At 41.4% G+C, this 11,189-nt stretch overlaps 2 protein-coding genes and 1 long non-coding RNA gene across 3 annotated transcripts; 2 read left to right on the forward strand and 1 right to left on the reverse strand.

Moving 5' to 3' along the window:
- The first annotated feature begins 266 nt into the window (after positions 1–266).
- Positions 267–10,800, forward strand: LOC136518949 (alpha-terpineol synthase, chloroplastic-like). The gene is made up of 8 exons (XM_066512631.1): positions 267–655; positions 788–1,037; positions 1,305–1,564; positions 5,030–5,139; positions 5,243–5,461; positions 7,712–7,847; positions 8,195–8,446; positions 10,495–10,800. The coding sequence occupies exons 1-8, from the start codon at positions 407–409 to the stop codon at positions 10,798–10,800; spliced, it is 1,782 nt and encodes a 593-aa protein (XP_066368728.1). The 5' UTR covers positions 267–406.
- Positions 3,965–4,500, forward strand: LOC136516815 (uncharacterized). The gene is made up of 3 exons (XR_010774126.1): positions 3,965–3,994; positions 4,113–4,230; positions 4,328–4,500. It is a non-coding gene; the product is annotated as an uncharacterized lncRNA (long non-coding RNA).
- Positions 8,691–9,732, reverse strand: LOC136518183 (probable calcium-binding protein CML15). The gene is made up of 2 exons (XM_066511844.1): positions 9,565–9,732; positions 8,691–9,167 (listed from the first exon to the last, which is right to left on the reverse strand). Exons 1-2 carry the CDS (start codon positions 9,730–9,732, stop codon positions 8,691–8,693), a joined length of 645 nt encoding a protein of 214 aa, XP_066367941.1.
- Positions 10,801–11,189: the final 389 nt, after the last annotated feature.

Raw genomic sequence — 11,189 nt, forward strand, 5'->3', positions numbered from 1 at the left:
TGGGTGCGGTAGGTTCTCGCCAGAGCTCCGGCGAGACTCTACCGTACCGCAGCGGGGCGGCGGGCATAGGGCGAGGAGGAAGAGGGGCGGAGGGGTGTCTAGACGTGGGGAGGAGGATGCGGGGCGGAGGAGATGTCATCGTTCGCGGGGGAGGACGTTCGGATGATGGTGTGAGTCCGTCCGGGTGTCCTGGCGCTAGCAGCGCCATAAATAAATTTATAATATCTTATATTATTATATTATTAGAGACCAACTTGATCATCATGAATTATATATATGTACTTGCAGTGCAAGTAAGAAAAATATACTCTGGAGAGATTCACAGCAGCAGTAATTTCTCTCTCTATATATACATAGCCAGCAGTTCTCCTTGAAACCACAAGAGTGGAAGGCTGGAAGCAGCATCATGAGGACCTGCAACTACATTTCTGCTGCTGTGGCATCGCCGCCGCCGCTCATCAGGCAATGGCCAGGCGGCATTTCATGGCGGCGGCCCAGCAGGTTGCAATGTTCCGCCACAAGAACACGCCATGAAGATGACCCTGACAACAAAGGTGACAACCGCCTGAAGCAGAACACTGGCATTTTCCACCCATCCATATGGGGAGATACCTTCCTCGGCTACTCCAACCCAGCAGCTTCATCGCAACAACAGGTCTCTGGCAATTTACAGATATAGTACTTTCTTTTCTAATCGGATACCTGTAATTATATCTGTGATATATTCTTAGGTTTTTCTTCTAATGGAATAATGAAAATTATATTTGAATTGTACTATTTTCGGCAGATGACAGAACGAGAGGATAAACTCAAGGAAGAAGTGGCCGAAATGATAGCGAGTTCATCTACTACGACTGCTGCTAGTAGGCTGCAACTCATCGATGGATTGGAAAGTCTATGCTTGGATCATCTGTTCGAAGAAGAGATCAGTGCGGCACTAGCACAGATTGAGGCTGCTGATGTCTGCGGCTATGATCTTGGGACTGTAGCACTGTGGTTTTGTCTACTTCGGAAACATCGATACACGGTCTCGCCAGGTAGCGACACACGAACATACACCGCAACTAATCACTGCATTACCAAGTCTTAGAATAAAGCATATATATATTGTGCTCCGTTCATTCCAAATTAGTATTATAAGATATTTTAGCTTCTCTAGACACGTAACTTTTGCTACACGTCATGTCTTATAATTTGGAAATCATGTATTTAGAAAAGCCAAAACATCTTATAATTTGAAATGGAGGTAGTACTTTCTTCAACTTATCGAAATTCAAGCTGAAAAAATCTGCACCATATTTCAGATGTGTTTGTGAGGTTCAAAGACGAAGAAGGAGGTTTTGTAGTGGACGGTCCTAAAGACCTACTGAACCTTTACAATGCTTCGCATATGAGGACCCATGAAGAGGTAATACTTGAGGAAGCTGTACTATTCAGCCAAACGCGTTTAGAAAGAATGATACCTTACATGGAAGAGTCATCATTGGCACGTGAAATAAAATCTTCACTTGAGATCCCTCTTCCTAGAAGAGTTAGAATTTACGAGTCAAAGTATTACATCTCTGCCACTACTGGAAAATCGAATTGTTCTGTGGGTGAAGAATTTTTCTGTGCGTTTTTTTCGGCACGCACAGAAAAAGTATGATTTTTCTGTGGGTTTTAAAATATCCCGATAGAAAAATACGAAAACCCACAGAATAATTGCATAATTTTTCTGTGCGTGACAATACACACACGGAAAAAATCAGAACTCACAGAAAAATAAAACTTATTCTGTCGGGTTTTTAAAAACGCACAGAAAAAATAAAATGCACGCACAGAAAAAATGCTATTATTCTATCGGTTATTTTAAAACGCACAGAAAAACAAACTCACGCACGGAAAAATAACCCAGAAGTCCTAACCCTAACCCGCCGCGGACTCATCCGCTCGGCTCCTCACGCACGCACGTTCTCCCCACTCCCCTTCTTCTTCCCCGCCGCACCCTCCCCTCCCCTCCCCAGCCCCCCACACTCCCCTCCCCTCCTCCCGCACCCGCACCCGCCCATCCTCTGCCGGATCCCGCCCCTTCCCTCCCTCCCCTTCTTCCTCGGCGCGGCAGGTGCCGCCCCCTCCCTCTCCCCCCCTCCCCTACCTTCTTCCCTGGCGCGGCCCCTCTCCTCCCGCTCCCCACTAGCGAGATCCGGCGACCGGTGCCGCCCCTCCCTCTCCCCCCTCCCCTACCTTCTTCCCCGGCGTGGCCCCTCCCCTCCTGCTCCCCACCGGCGAGATCCGGCGGCCGGTGCCGCCCCCTCCCTCTCTCCCCCCTCCCCTACCTTCTTCCCCGGTGCGGCCCCTCCCCTCCCGCTCCCCACCGGCGAGATCCGGCGGCCGGTGCCGCCCCCTCCCTCTCCCCCCTCCCCTACCTTCTTCCCCGGCGTGGCCCCTCCCCTCCCGCTCCCGACCGGAGAGATCTGGCGGCGGGGGCCCGGCGGCGGCGCACCCCAGGCGGCGGAGGGGACGGCTGCGCGGGCCAGGGGCGAGCTGCAGCCCCCTGGCCGAGAGCGCAGCGCGGCTGGGCTCCGCCGGTGGCCGGCGCCGTGCCTGCTCACCGGTGCTACCTCCTCCCGCCGGTCCGCATCGGTTCTTGTGCTCCACGAAACCGTAGCCTGCGGGTAACAATTCATGGAAAACTATCATATTTACATTGACAAAAAATGTGCTAGGTATGCCTTGTTAGCTGCTAGGCTTTTGCTTGCATAGTTGCATCTGTTTAAAATTATGTTACACATATTTTCATCTTGTTACACATATTTACATTGCATAGTTTGTACTTATTTCAGTTTGGAAACAATATGACGCATGTAAGTTGTCTAAAAGGAAGCCCACAGTCCACCAAAATGTTTGTAAGACAACATAGCTCTCAGTACTTGTGTTTCTATTATGCATTATTAAGCAACAGAGATATTTTTGTGCCAATATTAAGACCTTTCCCTATATAAAGAAATGCTCTCATTTTTGTAGGTATAATAGGTGCATCAAATGATTTAAACTTCGTATTATGATTTGTGAAGTAATTTCTAAATTTTCTATGAAATGCTGAGCTGCGATTATATCGCCAGCCATCATATTTATGATTGTTTCTGATTCTTTAGGGTTTGTTGGGAATGTTAGCTAATGTAAAAGAAGCATAATGCACACATCTCCAAATCAATATTAAAGTTTAAGTTCATCATTGCTAGATTTATGCAAATTCTTGCTTGTGAAACTGGCAATAGATACTAAGCACCTATTGGCACACTCTTTTTGTCTAATTTTAGTTTTTTCAACCTAGGCCAATGTAACTGCAGTATAAGCAGTATGAATTGCCTGTGTGCCACCTATGAATTGTATAACCTAGGACTATTCCTGGAAATACTATTGATGTTCAAGCTGACATGCCTTTTAGCGGTCTTACAACATTTGGGACTGCATTTTTATCCAAGTTTGAGTGCTCTCAGATGCGACATCCAGTAAGATTTAATTTTGATGCAAGTGAAAACCTAAAAGGCATGTAATCTGGAAATTGATACCAAACATTTACCTTGAAGCTGCTAGAGCATATCACATTTGTTGACACACCTGGTGTTCTTTCTGGTGAAAAGCAACGCACGCAATGCAGCTATGAGTTCACTGGCGTGACATCATGGTTTGCTGCGAAGTGTGATCTTATTCTTCTTCTGTTTGATCCTCATAAGCTTGACATCAGCGATGAGTTCAAACATGTCATTGGATCATTACGTGGACATGATGACAAAATACATGTAGTTTTGAACAAGGCAGATCAAGTAGACACTCAACAGGTAGTATTTGTGGATCTTTTTGTGTCTTAACTCGTGATGGGACATTTTTCTTTGTTTTGCTCTACATATTAATAGTCCTTTTCTCATTGACATGCAGCTTATGAGAGTTTATGGTGCATTGATGTGGTCTCTTGGGAAAGTATTGAATACACCTGAGTTAAAGCTTGACTCGGGTATTACTGGATTTCTCCATTACTTAAACAATAGTATATTTGAATCTTGTTCTGGTATTGACCTTAGATCATTCAAGTGCCTGCAAATAATTCAAGTAACTTCCATGTTTGTTTGTAGATCATTCAATGACAAACCAGTAAATGAATCAGCTGTTGGTCCACTTGGAAAGGAACTATTTGAGAGAGAGCAAGATGATCTCCTTTCTGATCTCAAAGATTTCGTCTCCCCTTTGCTGGTACATACTGTATTCCCATTTTCTGGATACGTTAGGAACCAGAAATGACTACTTTCCTGTGTAATCATTGTAGTATTCATGTTGACTGTTCTTACAGGTAGAGATGGAGTGCAAGGTGAAGCAGTTTACAATTGGTTGAATAAGAAGAAATAGTTTGGTTTCTTTTTCGATATCCATATTTGTGAATTCATTGTAGTATTCATGTTGAACGTGTAGATGATCAGATATCATATCTGTGTATATGATATATGTGCTGATAGATCAGACTGATTCTATTTTTGACATAAGTGTTGACTCCATTCATGATGAACTACCGATTTGTGTATTATTTGAATGAAACCTTGTTGGTCATGCACAGAAATCACTGTATGGAAAATATATATTTTAATATGCTGTTGCTACTATTTTAAAATAATTTTTTTTCTGTGTTCAACTCTTTTTTTCTGTGAGGCTGGTTACACAGAAATATTTTTTTTAATCTGGGCGAAATGAATTTTTCTGTGAGTTCACCTAGACCGACAGAAAAAACGTGTTTTTCTGTGCGTTTATTTATTTTTTCTGTGTGGATTAACACACAGAAAAATTAGTTTTAATCTGGGCGAACGTAATTTTTCTGTGCGTGTAATACCTACAGAAAAATTATTTCTGACGGCGAACCCACAGAAAAATTTGATTTTTCTGTCATTATATTTCTGTGGGTATTTTTCTGAGGGTACACCGTCAGAAAAATATTTTTCTGACGGTATTTGTATTTTTCTGTGGGTTTTTGCACGCACAGAAAAATGCGAGATTCTAGTAGTGTGCGTATGAGAAAGATGCCACGTTGCATGAGACGGTGTTGCAACTTGCAAAGTTGAACTCAAATATTATGCAGCTCCATCACCGACAAGAGCTGGATATCATTACAAGGTCAAGTAACTCTTTTCATTACGAATTTATCATCTAATTATATTTCATATTGCAAACTAATTCCATTATATTACTGGTAATAGTACCTCTAATAAATTTATAGGTGGTGGAAGGATATAGATATTGAATCGAGGCTTCCATTTGCTCGAGATAGAATCGTGGAGTGCTATTTGTGGATATTAGGGGTATACTACGAACCATGTTATTCACGAGCCCAAATAATATTGACAATGAATATAGCAATTGCGACCATTGTGGATGATATTTTTGATTCTTATGCAACTCCCCAAGAATGTGGATTATTTACCAAGTGCATGGAAAGGTTTGTATTGCTTCCCTACTTAAAAGTATCTTTATCTTAGGTTCACAGAAATTGTGTCTATCTTTACAGTAGAAAATATACATGGAAGAATAAAGAAAAATCTATGCTACTTTTTCTAGCTATAATTTATATGTATGTGTTCGATTAGAAAAAGGGGTCAAAGTTCTTTATATATGATGTTAGAAAAATAGAGTATATATTATTTCCTTGATGCGACCATACTATAAATAATAGTAATGTGTTATTTTTTTCAGTTAATCTTCGGTTTAGTTCACACATAAATTTGAGAAGTTGAACCAAATATTTGGGCCCTGTCAACTATCTAAAACTAAAAAAAAAAATGCAAACTACAAATTTATAGATCGTGTCAAGAGCTACAACGTTGGTATAGATCGCATGTCAGCATCTGAGGTGGTTAAAAGTTTTGAATTTCAAATTTTGATAATTTAAAATGGATATATAGTGCCATAAAATATCTCAAATAAAAACTTGCCAACTAAAGACCCCCCGAGAGCTAAAACTTTGATACAGACCATGTAAATATCAAGGATTGTTTGGAAAAAAAAATCACAATTTGAATTAAAATATGAGTTTTAAAATATAGAAGTTGTGAGCTACAAAATTAAAGATCACGTTGAACCTACAATTTTTATACTCCCTCAGTCCTAAAATAAGTGTCGCTATGGCATTCGTGGCGGTCAGGTTTTCTCTAGTTTGATTAGGTTTGAAGAAAATATTAGCAACATATATCTCCAAATAAATTTATTATGAAAATAAATTCAATGATCTATCTAATAATACTAATTATGTACTATAAATATTAATATTTTCTAGTATATCTTTTGTCAGAGATAAAAGCATTTGACTCCTCGGGAAGCGAGAACGACACTTATTTTAGAACGGAGGGAGTATATATATGTTTGTCCTTATCATCTGACATCATATGAAAATGTGTGACAACTATTTACAAAGGTAGAAGACGCGCCTCTGGAAATAGCCACATTTATAAAGTAGATTTTTTAAGAGACCTTACCTTTGAAAATCGATTTGCAAAGGTAGGCCATGGCCATTTTGTATCCTAGATGATTTCTATTGACCGTACAACAAGAGGACCACCTCTGTGAACAACACTAGTACACAATTGATTTTTGCTGATATATGGTTGCTATTTTTTTTTTACTGATGGTTCATAATGTATAGGCACCACTAGAAATGAAACAATGGGTCCAGGCCATGAACTGCCAGTGTAAACTTATTTTTACTGTCTGTTTTCTTAAGTCTACCACCAATAAAAATACATGATTTCGACCGGCGGTGGCCTCAAGAAAATAGCTAGTAAAAATGCATTTATACTCGCGGTTTTGTTAACCTAGCATCACTACAAATAATTCAAAATTAAGTTTTTGAGTTTTCCAAATAATCTCGGGTGGAGAAATGTTCTACACAAAAGTTGTAGGACTCAAAAAGTTCTACAACTTTCTAGTTGATAATGTTTTCATTTCAAATCATTATGTTTTAAGATTAACTACTTTAAAATTCATATTATTCTTGAATTTCACAAATGACCTCGGATAGGAAAACGATCAAAAGAAAAGTTGTAGATCTCGAGGAGATCTAAAACTTTGTAGTTGAAACTTTTTCATTTGAATCCATTTAGGGCTTTAAATCACCATTTTAAAATTTGTCGGATTGAATACTAAGGGAATATTTCTGCTATTTAATCACAAGTGGTATGGGGTGTAACACGCGAGGTTGCTGAGTTCAATTCCTGGGTTTCTTGGATATCCGTTCTGGCTGCATCGTGCGAGCCTCCTCATATAATTTGCTATTTTTTAGCTCATTTGCAATAATAAAAAATCATTTATATAGGTGGTTTTCTTAAGAAAATAGCTAGTGCAAATCGATTTACAAGGAAACCGCCAGTGTAAATATTTATAGTGGGGGTTCTCTAGAAGATGCCTGTGAAATTCGTGATTTTCGCTGGCCTTTCACACTGACGGTTGGTAAAAACACCAATGAAAATAGGTTTAGAACGGCCGGTACTAATGTTCTGTGTACCAGTGCAAAGTCCAGTGTCACAAATTTGTTTTTGTAGTAGTGAGTGTATAATAAATAATTACATAGTAGAATTGCATTGAAAAGTTTGTGCATGTATGTACTAACATTTTATTATAACTATGTATGTAGTAATATTTTTATATCATTGTGATCATGTAGAACTCACAAATTTTCGTGAACTATTATTTCCAGCTGGGATTCAAAGGGGGCTCGTGACCTTCCAGAGTGCATGAAATTTGCTTTGGAGAAAATATTCAATAGCTACGAAACCATTGAAAATATGCTCCGCCAGGAGGAGAAATATCGAATGCCATATCTAAGATACTTTGTAAGTTGGCTTACTTATCCAGATGTTTCAGCCTTTTGAGTCTCAATCTGAATGATTATCCGGGAAATCATTAGGTGTATATTGTATTTAGCTAGTAGCTTTGCATGCTAACTTGATGCTATGCTATTATCACAAACATGTTTATAAACACATACTCGATTTAGCTTTTTGATATGTGAAAAAATTCATATATTCAGAAGCTTATGTGTAATTTGTATGATCTTTTTTTGTTTCTTTCTTCGTCTTGTGAGACGCCTTTGTAAACCTTTTAGTTCGTTGTTTAATAAAATCTAGTAGGGGGAAACCCCTCCTGTTTCACTCAAAAAAAAACTATCTTCTATTTATAGGCAAAAGACTCTGCAAGAAGCCTCAACAAGGAGGTAAAAATGCTTCAAGAAGGATACATTCCAAAGTCTGTTGAAGAACATCTGAAGGTTTCGATGATGACCGGCGGATGTCCCTTTTTGTCATGTGCTTCCTTGGTTGGGATGCATGATATAGCAACAGAGGAATGCTTTGATTGGGTTTCCAGTGTACCTAAAATGGTGCAAGCACTTTCCGTGATTCTCAGACTAGTAGATGACCTCGAGTCATATGAGGTAATATCCCTCATTACTTGGTGTTATATATATATATATATATATATATATATATATATATATATATATATATATATATATATATATATATATATATATATATATATATATATATATATATATATATATATTTTCACATAGCATTGCTTTACAATGAAGCCACACAGAGGGAATTTTCTGACAAGCTAAATACATTACTACAAAAGGTGTTTCTATACGGAGTAGGTCGTAAAGTAAGCTTTAATTATACAGGCTGTGCTTTAATTATCCAGCACATACCGGCGAGCGCGGCCTGTCGGCCAGCGCTACGGTGAGCGCAGCCTGCAGCTCGGCCGAGCTGGCGCAGGACGCGGCGGAGCTCCCGCGCGGAGTTCAGCCCGTTGCGGTCGGCGTTGTAGATGCGGAACGCCTCCCGCAGCTTGGCCGCGGTGGCGTCCTCCCTGCCCTCCTCCTCCCCGTTGCTGCAATGGAAGGCGACGAACTCGGCGAGGTCCACGAAGCCGTCGCGGTCGGAGTCCATCTCGTCCATCATGCGCCGCACCTCCCAGGGCCCCGGCAGCGCGCCCAGCGCTCGCAGCACGGACGCCAGCTCCTCCGCGGCGAGCGGGAGCGGGCGCGGCGGCGTGGTCCGCGCGACCGAGAGCGGGCGAGCGGGGCCGGCGAGGGCGCGGCCGGCGCGGGCGAGCGCACGCGTGCCGCCCTGGATAGAAACCGGTGGTTTCTTCCAACGGCGATTTCATCGTTGCTCCGTGCATCGGTCGAAGCGAAGAGGCCGTTTCTCTGTGAAGAAACGATTTCCTCTCTTTTCATTCTCTTTCCTCGTTAATTAGGTTCCATGTTAGGGTGTGTTTAGTTCCTCCCAAATTCTCAACTTTGACACTATGCAAAAAGAAGATTTCTCGTCACATCAAACTTACGGTACATGCATGGAGTACTAAATGTTGACGAAATCAAAAACTAATTGCACAGTTTGGTTGTACTTTGCCACAGTGATTTCGGCGGCGTCGATTCCGGGCAAATAAACATGGCCTTAGCGTCTTAGGTGGCATCTGTCATCTCATTTAATAAAGATAGAAACCACCATTAATGTCATCTGTCATCTCGTCTTAGGCGTGCACGGGCTGCCCTCCTGGCTGTCCGATGCCGCTGCCCAGTCCCCTGGCGCGGGCGCCCTTGGCCCCGCCGCAGCTCCCTGGCCGCCGGCGAGCGCGTGAAGAGCGGTGCAGGCACGGGCCCTGCAGGCCATGGCTAGCCGCCGCTTTCCTCTTCCTTTTCCTGCTGTGCATTCCTACAGAAACGAACACGGGAGGAAGAAAGAGTGCTGTACTGTAGATGACGGGGGGTGATTTGGGTCGTCTGTTGGATAATCTAAATTTTGGGTGGGGATCTTTTTACTGTGCATGACCCAAATCAAAGAATGGGTGCTGTGTTTAGGTTGTCATGGTTGGAGATAGTCTTAGGTGGCATCTGGCACCTCGTTTAATAAAGATAAAAACCATCATTAATGTCTCATTGAAACTGCCCTAAATAAGCCAAAAAATTAGCAGCAAACTCTAATATGACATAGCAACATCTCCATATATTTTACCACTTTTTATGCCTCCAAAAGCTCCCTAAATAGAATGCTATAGCACGGCAAAGAACATATAGTGTGGCATTTTCAATTAAGGGTGCTTAAGCAGATTACTACTGAAAGTGCATCTACAATGGTGGCTAAGATAAGCCTACCACCAGTGAAAATGCCCATATTTCCACCGTGGTTGTCATAAAAAAACCATCGGTGAAAATTAAGTGCTAATGTACTCGCTAATGCTTACATTAATTGACCAGGGCTCTGCTATATTGACCGGCTCTGGAGAGCAATTTTCCATGATAGTTTTTGCCACGGTCCACTCTGGCTCACTGCACCGGCAGCAGTAATTTCTAACCGTGCAGTACTGCTGTAAACAGATTACGCCTCTAAAAATCATTTTTTAGGGTCCTAGGGTAATGCTTGGCATGAGTTTGCCTTTCTCTTACTAATATCTTGAATATTTAACTTCATGCAGCGAGAGCAGCTGATCCCTCATGTTGCTTCGACAATCGATAGCTACATGAAGGAGCACAATGTCTCGATCGAAGTTGCACGTGGGCAGATACACGTATTCAAAGAGGAATCATGGAAAGATTTTAACAGCGAGTGGCTTAACACAGACAATAATGCCTATCCAAAGCAAATACTGGAGAGGATATTCAACTTGACGAGGACGATGGAATTCATGTACAACCAAGGGGAAAATTTCACAAACTGCCATAACTTAAAGGATACCGTCCATTCGTTGTTGTTGGGTGAACCATTTGCGATCCCCATTTAGCACTATGTGCTGGTGTAACAAATAAATTATTACATCTATTTTATATGAATAATGTTGGATTACCTCATCCTCCTGCGTGCAGGCTTGTTATTAGCTGTCTAGTCTGAAGACTACAATGGCTTGTTGTAACATATATAAGCTCAGACACACAAACGAGAACCTTCTCGAATAGGAGAAATCTCAACTTATAAATGTTGGGTTATATAGGAGATGTTTCTTGTGTTATTAAGTATATCCAGAAAATACAAGAACTCATGTCAAGTCGACGACTTAAGAACCCATATGAACGACATCCACCACAAGTTGCCCTAACAAGCTGATTATTCAGTATTAAATAATAAACGAAGCTATAATCCATGGGGACGCCTTTGGCACGCCACCCCGTCATA

The sequence above is a fragment of the Miscanthus floridulus genome, chromosome 17 (genome assembly GCF_019320115.1).
Source record: "Miscanthus floridulus cultivar M001 chromosome 17, ASM1932011v1, whole genome shotgun sequence".
In the NCBI taxonomy this organism is placed as follows: Eukaryota; Viridiplantae; Streptophyta; class Magnoliopsida; order Poales; family Poaceae; genus Miscanthus; species Miscanthus floridulus.

Excerpts from the sequence above, each read along its gene's own strand:
- LOC136518949 (XM_066512631.1), top strand. The coding sequence starts at position 407 with ATGAGGACCTGCAACTACATTTCTGCTGCTGTGGCATCGCCGCCGCCG. Across the intron at positions 1,565-5,029 it reads AGTCAAAGTATTACATCTCT|TGTGCGTATGAGAAAGATGC; the intron begins GCCACTACTGGA and ends AGATTCTAGTAG. Across the intron at positions 7,848-8,194 it reads TGCCATATCTAAGATACTTT|GCAAAAGACTCTGCAAGAAG; the intron begins GTAAGTTGGCTT and ends TTCTATTTATAG.
- LOC136518183 (XM_066511844.1), bottom strand. The coding sequence starts at position 9,732 with ATGCACAGCAGGAAAAGGAAGAGGAAAGCGGCGGCTAGCCATGGCCTG. Across the intron at positions 9,168-9,564 it reads GACAGCCAGGAGGGCAGCCC|AAACCACCGGTTTCTATCCA; the intron begins GTGCACGCCTAA and ends CGCCGTTGGAAG.